The 9,870-nt window shown below is 46.3% G+C and overlaps 1 protein-coding gene across 2 annotated transcripts; it reads right to left on the bottom strand.

The window, feature by feature from the left end:
- Positions 1–1,175: 1,175 nt before the first annotated feature.
- On the bottom strand, positions 1,176–9,870 carry FGF16 (fibroblast growth factor 16). Of its 2 annotated transcripts, none has more exons than XM_041741638.1 (3): positions 9,105–9,870; positions 2,897–3,000; positions 1,176–1,545 (listed from the first exon to the last, which is right to left on the bottom strand). In XM_041741638.1, exons 1-3 carry the CDS (start codon positions 9,376–9,378, stop codon positions 1,300–1,302), a joined length of 624 nt encoding a protein of 207 aa, XP_041597572.1. In that variant the 5' UTR covers positions 9,379–9,870; the 3' UTR covers positions 1,176–1,299. The 2 variants fall into 2 exon arrangements, with proteins under 2 accessions (XP_041597572.1, XP_041597573.1); XM_041741639.1 differs by having other exon boundaries at positions 1,176–1,542.

Raw genomic sequence — 9,870 nt, 5'->3', positions numbered from 1 at the left:
TTTCTAACCAGCTCTCAGCTACTGCTTCTGGTCAAGAGACTATACACTCTGAGAACTACCTCTTTAGGGAAATATGTTATCAGCTTCCCAAAACTCTAGGAGAAGCACTGGCAGGGGATGGGTGTTGGGGCTGGAGAGGGAGTGAGAGGATGCTTCCAAGAAGGGAAATTGGTTCAAAAAAATAGTTGTCCCTACCGATTGTTCTTTATTTTGAGTCCCTTTATCTTCATATCTAAAGTAAGGCCTTCAGGCTTTGGTCCCTAACCAAATCCCAAAAGAGGGTCCAAGTCTTGTCCTAAGCATAAATAGGGGCTTCTGTAAGAGCTATTGGTCCAGGCTTTCCTGAAGCTTTGATTCATCACTAAGTTTAAAGTTATAGGACCAGAAAGGACTTCAGATAAGTCCCCTAAATAATGCTAATGTTGTTGGTAATAGGTCATCTAGGCTAGGTAGTTTGATGCTGACATCAGGAGATTCTAATAAGTTGGAGAAAAAGAAGCTAACCAGCCTTCTAATCCTACTAAATATACAACTCAATAGAATTAGACAATGGTTACAATATAAAATTTTATTGCCAATAAAAGCCTTTAATAACTCATTTATCCTGTTTCAGTAGGACCTTATTCTTTCTGATGAAAATCCAGTCATAGCATCTCTCATTAAAAATAAAATTATTTTGAAATAAATAAATATATAAAATAAATAGCATATTCATTTCATAAATAGTTTGTCCTTATGCACAGTATCCATGCTTACATTTTAATATCATTTTCTCACAACCTACCCCATCTCCCACTTCCAATGGCAGGAAAACTGCATGTCAGGACAGATAAGAAATCTCCAAAGCCAATGCAGGGATGGCCTGCACCAGGGTCATAGCCCCAAGGATTTTAATGAGACGTTTCTAAAGCTCTGTATGTAGCATCTATGGCAGATTCCTTGGTCTTTCATTTACCCATTGTCAAAGTATTTGGGTAGATTGTGGGGCATGATATCCCTGGCCCTTGGGAGGGGCCCCCATTCTTTCTTGTGCCACCTCAGGGGAAAGAACATGAGTAAAGAAAAAATGTATATACAAGATTCCCTCCAGCCCACCCCTTCCACCCGTATCCCTCCCCCAAATAACCCAACTTTGATATACACTTTGAACAAGGGAATAGCTGGGTTGAGTTGAACAGGAAGTGCTTCTCTGTTATCTAAATTGATAGGTAAGAGGATTGAAAAGCTATGAGTATAGTGCTTGCAGAGACAACTGTGGACCTAGAGTATGGGGGTCACAGAGGTCATACTAGGGGCCCATTATCTATAGCGGAAGAGGTCTCTGGACATGGAGGGCAACTTAGAAGGATCTACTGGCCTGGGCAAAAAGTGAGTGAATTTCTGGTGTCGTTTAGTCCTGTATCCCTCCCGGGGTGAGCCGTCTTTATTCAAGGCCACATAATACTGTCTCTCCGAGTCCAAGTGTTTGTACAAGGTGGAAGCATAGGTGTTGTACCAGTTTTCTTCAAATTGTTCCCGGAAAACACATTCACGTGTGAGTTTCTTCTGTGAGGGTGAGAAAATAAAGCAGAGCCTATTAAATGACTATTTCTCCCATCCCAACTTGCTGAAATAGCAATAGCACATTGTTATAAGAAAAGTCAGTCCTATCTCCCAGTATTCCTGAGGCATCTTCTTTCAAGATAGCACAAAACAGTCCTGTCTGTATTGCCTTCATCCTCTTTCATGAACCACACAGAAATATTTTAGGTGACATCTTTCCTGAAGGCAGGAGACTGAAGGACATGGCCTTGCCTGGCTCTTTGAACCTGAGAATTTCTGCTATGGCCTCCCAGTGCTCCTCTGGCATCCAAGTTTTCTCCCTACTTAGGGCAAATAATGTCAAATCCATTGAGATTACAGTCAACCATGTCAACTAACAGGCAAAGGCCTTGGGTCTATATAAAGCTCCATGGGAGGTGAGTTGTGATCTCTCCTAATGAAGGGTCTCAGGCTTGTCAGTTGGAAAGTTCAGAAAAGATCTCCTTAAAAAGTTCCTCCAATCCGGCTACTTCAAGCTAGCAGTTCCTGAGGCAGGTCTCTTGCCTCTGTCCCTTTTCACACTTGATTCAGCTGGCATACTACTTGCTGGGGTTGCCAAAACTGAGTGCTGGGGACAGGCCTATCTCTTAGGTGTCAGGGAAAAATTTGCTCTGATTTCATGGGGTGCAGGCAGCCAGAAAGCATGCTATAGGACTCAAAAGGCAAGCCCAGGAGTTGGGATCCCCTGAAAGGCTTAAGGTCAGCAAAGTCACTCACCATTCCCCAGCTCTGGGCTAGCTTCCAGAATAGAGAACATGTACTGCAGCCAACCCAGTCCTAGCTGGGGACTTAGGGCTGTCACCAGACCCTGGAACCCTCACTCTTCATTTGTTTGTTTCATTTGGCCTCTGGGATTCAGCTGAAGCAGCCTGGAAACCAGGGACTGTGTTTTTAATCTCAGAATCTCAATCTGAAGGCCAGCTCTTCCACTGCCTATTTTTTGTGCCAGCTATCTGCTACTCCTCTAGGTACCATTAAAATTCAGAGGTGCTCCTCAGGAGTATGAATGCCCCCAAACCGTTACAAACTGTTGACAAACCAGCACAGCTTACTATTATCATGAGACTAGCTGGCCCTCTAATGGAAAAGGTGAAAGCAAATGTACTGCAGAAAAGCTTATGTTTTGATGGGAACTGAACGAGTGAAAGTGTTATATAGCAAGTTCTTAGGCAGCCAAGAAGCAACTAGATGACATTAATCCTTTGCAGTAGATAGAAGTATTTCAAGTGCTAGATAAATGTTTTTATACTTTTTCCTTACATAGTCCAAACACTGGTGGTAATAGCCTCTGATGAAAAGAAAACCTTCAACTTACCGACCCATACAGTTCTCCTCGCTCATTCATTCCTAAGTACAGGCCAGAGTCCACTCCCCGGATGCTGATCAACCCCACAGCCAGACTAATAAACTCCAGGATTCCTAGAGCAAAAGAATGAATTCCATTTCTATTATTGATGTCAAGCTAAGAGGAAGCTGTTCAGGTGATATGAGCTACTGGTCATTTATCCCCAACTGGAGGCCAGCCCTGTATGCCTTTGGTGAGTTACCTTATGAAATTATCTTTTGCAGCAAGAATGGAACCTCAGAAAAGTTGCTGAGTCTCTCTCTGGGCTTTCGTTTTTCCATATATAAGATGGGTGAAACAATTTCTTACTCAACACTCTTAGACAAATGAGGAAGAGACCATGAGAAGGCTTTGGCTATGAAAGCTCCATAATTACAAGGTACTATTGATGTTAAATACTGCCATTTCAAGAAATGGGAGGGTAGCTTTCTACATGGAAGAATGTGGCTAGATTTCTGTATCTCCCCAAAGTCACTTCCCTCCTCCCTAGCTCACACAGCATTACCTTGTTGTCCTCTAGGCTGAATTTCTTTTGCACCTTCTTAGCTCCCATGTCCTTAAAGCCACATGAGGCTGTCAACTGCTTGTAGCTGACTCTAACAAAGGCCACACAGTCCACTCACTAAATCTGTGTCTCCTGCCTATAGCACAAGGCAAAACATGGCCTGGTGAGAGCTTTTTCCTAAAGTATGCTTTTAGCCAGTGCAGTCCCAGGCTGACAAGGCTGTCATTTTCCCCGTCTCTTTAGAATTTTAAGTTTATCCATGGCAAAGAGTTTGCAGGTAGTACTGGATTTGATCCTGACTTGATACTGATACAACTTTAAGGGGAAAGTTTGGAAGACATTCAGAAACATCCCTCTACCTGACAAAGTTAGAGATGAGGAATTGAAAATGTTTTAATTTACCCAGCAGCTGTAGGAGGAAAAAAGATATCAACTTCTAGGAGGGAAAAAGGACCCAGAACTTAAAACCCAATGATGCTGAAGACTACTATTTTGTCTTAAGATGGTATATCTGTTATTCTATGGATATAAACATAATGGTCAAGTAGATTCCTCTTTGATATTCCTGTGTCTAACCATGTTTTTCAACATACAGACCAAACTTGATATGGTTGACTGACAGAGGCAACCAAAGGTATGAAATGAGCTCAGGTCTGGCTGCTTTTCTTACCCCAAAATGCAATTCTTCAGGGTAATAATATTCTATGTACGCTACATAGGGAGTGTAATTGATTCCTTAAAGATTACTTAACAAATTAAGTGGTTAATTTTGAAATCAGATTCAAATCTCCAGTGGGAACTCTCCTTAAAAGCCCCAGTGATTTGTTCTGGTATATGGGTATGCAGGTGTGGCAGCTTTAGGGTACATGTTTCCATGGCCCAGTTGGAGCTCTTGGAAGAACGCAAAGTTCTGCTGCCATTGTATTGCCTCTAATGCTGAAATCCTTTAAGTTTTATTTTCAGGTTGTTCTTAACTCTTATACTACAAGAAGGAGTTTTGGGAAAGGAGATTGACGAAAGATGATAGGAAGAGAAGGGCAAATAGCTAGTGTCAAGTAGGGGTTTAGGAGGAAGTGATTTAAAGGATCAGAACCTTTAGCTGCAAAACATAAGTGTCTGATTTTGGCTCTGCTTTGTTTAACATTTTAATACATGACTTGTAAGAGGACATAGGGGAACTGCCTACCTCAGTTCCAGAAGATGTACAGCTGAGAAGGTGACACAATCAAAATCCAAAGCAATTGCAAGAGGGTGGGAAAATGAGCTGACTCCAACCAAATAAGCTTTAATTAGAGTAAATGTAAAGTCCCAAACTTTGGTCCCCAAACTGATTACTCAAGAGGTTTTGTGTTGTGTTTTGTTGGAGGATGGTGAGCCTCAAGCACGGATAGTTGAGTTAATCATACTCCTTGTTTTATGGCCTATTTTCATAATTGGTCTGTACAAGGGCTTTTTATTTATCTATTTCTTTCTATTTCCATACTCTGCTCCTATCCTCTTCCCCACTTCAAGCAACCATGTATACTTTCTTGAAAACATGTAATATTCCTATGTGTTTCCATGCATTTTCATTAAATACAAGTCAGCCCACCTTTGGAATGAGGAGATGTGGCTTAGCAGAACATACACAATGATGACTAAGAGATTTGACTGGACAGGGTAAGCTTAGGATGGGTGATTCATGATATTAAAAAGTTCATGTACAACTAGTCATGTAAAAATGAAAATTTCTCACAAAACTAATGTGAAAAAAAAAGCTGATGTGATCTAAGGCTGCACTGACAGAGGTCTAGTAACTGGCATAAGGGAAGAGACTGGGGACACCTGGGTGGCTCAGCGGTTGAGCATCTGCCTTTGACTCAGCGCATGATCCTAGAGTCCTGGGATTGAGTACTGCATCAGGCTCCTTGCATGGAGCCTGCTTCTCCCTCTGCCTGTGTCTCTGCCTCTCTGTGTCTCATGAATAAATAAATAAAAATTTTAAAAAAGGGAGGAGACTTCCCCACTCTGTTCTGCCATAGATCACACTGAGAGTGCTGTTTTTAGTTCTTCTGTGTTTAAAGAGGTCTATGGAAAAACAGGAGTATGTTCAAAGGAGAGTGGCTAATATGGCGAGGAAGCAAGAAACCAGGTTATGGTTCAGTTCTGCATGCTAAACTTTGAGGGATACCAGCCTGCTGGAACCTTCAGTTATTTCCTTTGCTTAGACAAATTGCTTCTGAGCTTCAAGTCTTAGTTCCCTCATTCTCTAAGTATCTCATGGCTCTGATCGCCCTGAGCTCATTAAGTAGCAGAGGGCAGCTTGTGATCTCACCATCCAAGACCTGGTGTGAGAACAAATCATGAAACACAAAAGGTGTGGCCATTTGAGTCACCACAGTTTTTCTCCAACTCTCTGTTAACCCTGATGCCAAAGGACAGATCATACAGGAATTCACTTGGGTTGTGTCCAGTAACAGGGGTCTCCAACAGCTGGAATCATCCCTGTCCAGCTGTCTTTGGGCATCATTTTCCTTTGCCAACTTTCCTATTAGCTGGATTCAAACTGTGGGAACCCAGTGGCACATGATGATGGAACAGATATACCTAAACCTCCTGAATCCCAGCCAGCATGAAGGGAGAGAGAAAACAAGCCATTTTCACATTTTCCCAGTTACAGTTGGAGAGGGGATATTAACAGCAAAGTGTGGAGGTAAAATATTAAGTTGACAATGTTTGTCTCCAGTTCTCTCACCCCCTTCCAGGTCCACAACCTTCCTTCTATTCTGCCTCATCTTGACCTGTCCATCTCAGGTTCTGGCCTTTGCTCCACAATTTCCAAACTCTTCTTACATCTTTTTCCCCATGGCTTCAGTCAAAACATATCTGTCCTGAGCCCCACTGCTTCAGAACCTAGCTAGATGGTGGGCTAATGTGTCATTGAATCTGGTTCCATAACTTGCCTGAGTGCCCTTGGTCATCCTTTCAGGCCTTCTGGGCCAAGACAGTGCTGCATCGTGACAAATGAGAACCAGATTGCCCCAAACCCAAAGCAGCTGCATTAGCCTGCTCCATTACACCTGGTGGGAGGCCTCTCCTCTAGGCTGACTCCCAAGCTCTGCTCTGCCAGTCTACAGGTGCCCCTCAGGAATGCCAGGATCCCCATGAAACTCATGGAAATGCCACCTCCTGACTACTGATTGCAGAATGGAGTGGGAGAGGGGGGAGCATAGGCTATGGCAGAAGGTTATTATTTGGAGTCGTGGCTGCTCTTGGGCTCAGCCTAACTTGTTCTGAACACATGGATTCCAGGGTAATCCTTGGGGGCCCTGCTCTCCAATTACAACAAATAGTTATTTACTTTACATGGCCTTTGGAGACTACCTCCTCCCCCCAAGCAGAAATCTATAATATTTTATATCTTAAGTCTGGCCTACTTTACCCTGCTGGAATGTTGACTGCTAAAGCACTTATGGAATGTTAAAGTTTCGATTTATTGAATACCCTGGCTGATTAACTCAAATGTGGAGGGAGGAGAATTAGCAAACTCAAACACCACCTTCTTTGCCAAAAGCTAAACTGAGAAAGAAAGAGTAAATGTGTGTTTGAAAGTTGGCATTGGAGGTTACAAAGAGACAGCTTTGACTAGTTATCATTTCCTTTACGCGAAATACATGGAACGGCCAGGAAACCAGGGAAGGAGGAAAGGGAAAAAGGTGGTACAGAGGTGGTCTCAGGCAGTGTTATTTTAAAAGGCAAAACCAAAAATGAAGCAGTCAGTTAAGCAGCAATGAAAACATCCCTTCCTCCTGCCAGTTTTATTTCTTTTGGTTTCTCCTTAAACTTACCCTTAGCAGGCCTGAGAGATGAAAAGAAATCAAGATGCGTCCTTAGGGAGGTAATTAAAGACCACTTATCCCAAGAGCCTATTACTAATTTATGGTGACCTTGTAGGTTATTGGGCTCAGCTTAGGCAGAGTCAGACGAATACTAGCTGCTGGAAGCCAAGCTCATAGTTTCCCCACCTCTGATGCCCCCACCCTACATTTCTCCATCATTTCATGATTTTTCTTTTTATATATCAAAAATGAGCTACTTCAATATCTTTAGGCCATTTCTGGGAGACTTTGGGAGGTTCTGAGGCCAGGGTGGGAGTCCCACTCCTGAAGAGGAACAAAAGGGAACTGCAAAGTCACAAGTGATGGAAGGAAAAGGAGCCAAGTTACATCTCCCACTTCCCTGACCCCACCTATCACCCTTTTGAGGACCTGCTGCAAGTTTATAGACACCTGCACCCCTCCATTACTCCCACCCACCCCACACACAACCCACTGTACGCCAGGTCGGTGAGTGCCTTTTTCCAAGATGACATAGACCTCATTAGAGTTCCTGTTTGCTCCCAGCAAGGAACACCAGCCCTGACCTTAAGTTGTTTGCTAGACTTGGCCTTGCCCAGGAACTGGCCTCTGGGAGCTGCCCCCCCACCCCTCCCCGGCTTTCACTGTGCACTCCAGATGCAGCTCTAGCCAGACAGGGGAATAGGAGGATGGGGAGGTTTGGGGGGGAAGATGGGGGAGGGTGGAATAAAGAAGGGAATGGGTATCATGCTTGAGGGGTGGCAAAGCCTCTTACTGGCTTAAGGATAGAAGGTGTCCTTGGGCCATAGGGTTCTTGGGAGGAAGTAGAGGGCACTGGGGGATGGGGCTCCCAGTAAAGGTAGCTGTCACAGCACCTGAATTATGGTTTAGTAGTGATAGGAAATTGAAAATAAAAATGGCCAAGTTACTGAGGAATGAACACATTTGTTTAGAAACCTAATGATCTCCAATCCACATCAAGGTTTTACTAATTATGTTTTTGTCTGTGAGACAGACAGATGTGCCATTTAAACAATCTGCTGGGTGTTGGGCAGAGAAAATCCTGTTAGGTTGTACATTTCCTGTTCTGAGCTCAGGAGACACCTGTTTCTGGGTTTGGGAGTGGGCCCAGGACCACTTCCTCACTGTGAGGCAAGGAGTCCAGAGGTATATACAGGCAAAAGCTGACCTAGGGAGGTCCTCACACACTGGACAGCGGGAGGCTGTCCCAGTTTCTCCAATACCCAGCACGCCTTGCTGCCTGGATTGGCCTCCACCCCGGGCAGAGCAAGCCAGAGGCAGGCAGGTGCCACGGCTGCCCAGGCTGCCCAGTCCCAGTCTCCGGCAAAAGCGACTCCGGCTGGGACCGCCTGCCCACCACATCCATAGCCCACAAAGGCGTCTGCTCCAGACAATCGGCCACGGCCACGACAACCCTGCTGCCCTCGAGACCCCGCGCTGCAGCCACGGTGCGTGGCGTCCTCGGCGAGTGCTCCCCTTCTCCAACTCCACCTGCTTTCATCCTAAGCGCAGCGTCCAGTGTCAGAACGATTCCCTCGCTATGGGGGAGGGAAGAAGGGTGGAGTGGGGAAAAGAGAGGCTGCACCTCAAGGTGCCCCCGCCTCTTCCCGAGAGCGTCTGAGGGTGCCAGGCGCCCTGACTGCGCGCTACTCAAGTTTGCACCATCCGATCCCGCCTGCCCCACGGTCTCCCGCCTAGACGCGCCCGGACAGCACCGACCTGGGGGCGGCCCACGGCCCCCAAGCCCAAGCCCCGAGCCGTTGGCTCCCCAGAGAGCCGTCTGCTGGCTTCCCGTCCCTCCCTGCCGCGTCCTCACCGAAACGACTGTGGTCGTGGCGGGTGCCATGCACTGTGCCGTTGGGGAAGATCTCCAGGTGGAAGCCGGTGCGGCAGTAGAGCTGGCGGCGCCGCAGGATCCCCTTCAGGTGGGCGAAGTCTGTGGGCGAGCCGCGCTGCAGCTTCCCCTCAATCTGGCCCAGGCGCTCGTTCAGGAAACCCGAGGAGTCAGCTATGGGCACGTTCCCCACAGACGAGGAGAAGCCGTGCAGATCCCAGTCCAAGGAGGCGAAGACCCCCCCCACCTCCGCCATGGCGGGGTGCGCGGGGCCGAGTGGGGGCCGCGGGGCGCGAACTACCTCTCCCCTCGGCGAGTGCAGGCGACTTAGCGGCGCTTGTTCTCTCCCTCTCTCGCTCCGCGTTCTGCCTAGCTGCAGTTGACGTCTGTTCGCGTCCAAGGAACTTCTCAGCGGCGGGGCAACGAGCTCCTGACCTTGCTCTCAGTCAAAGTGGCGCTTCCCCTACGCATCCATCTCCCTAGGCCTCTCATAGCTGGCTTCGTCGAGCTATCAGATGCAAATGGCACTTTATATACATACGCACTCCCCTTACATTGACATATTGGATATTTAAATACAAGCCACACCTCACTGGCATCCCCTCGGAGATTGGAGTGTGGTTCCCCCCCCCCTTTGTATCCATTTGGCTCTTTTTGAAAGGGAGGGGGTGAGGGAGGAGAGAGCGAGCGAGCTTCACTCCCTCTTTTATTATGAAAAAAAATGGCAGGAAAAAGCTACACATTGCAG

Source organism: Vulpes lagopus, chromosome X (genome assembly GCF_018345385.1).
Source record: "Vulpes lagopus strain Blue_001 chromosome X, ASM1834538v1, whole genome shotgun sequence".
Lineage (NCBI taxonomy): Eukaryota > Metazoa > Chordata > Mammalia > Carnivora > Canidae > Vulpes > Vulpes lagopus.
The sequence above is the reverse complement of the archived record's forward strand: the minus strand, read 5'-3'. Positions and strand labels throughout refer to the sequence as shown.

What these genes read in the sequence shown, in the direction of transcription:
- FGF16 (XM_041741638.1), bottom strand. Translation starts at nt 9,378, where the DNA reads ATGGCGGAGGTGGGGGGGGTCTTCGCCTCCTTGGACTGGGATCTGCAC. An exon ending in CCACGACCACAGTCGTTTCG is followed by an intron (nt 3,001 to 9,104) that starts GTGAGGACGCGG and finishes CTTTTGCTCTAG; the next exon opens with GAATCCTGGAGTTTATTAGT. An exon ending in GAGGAGAACTGTATGGGTCG is followed by an intron (nt 1,546 to 2,896) that starts GTAAGTTGAAGG and finishes TCACCCTCACAG; the next exon opens with AAGAAACTCACACGTGAATG.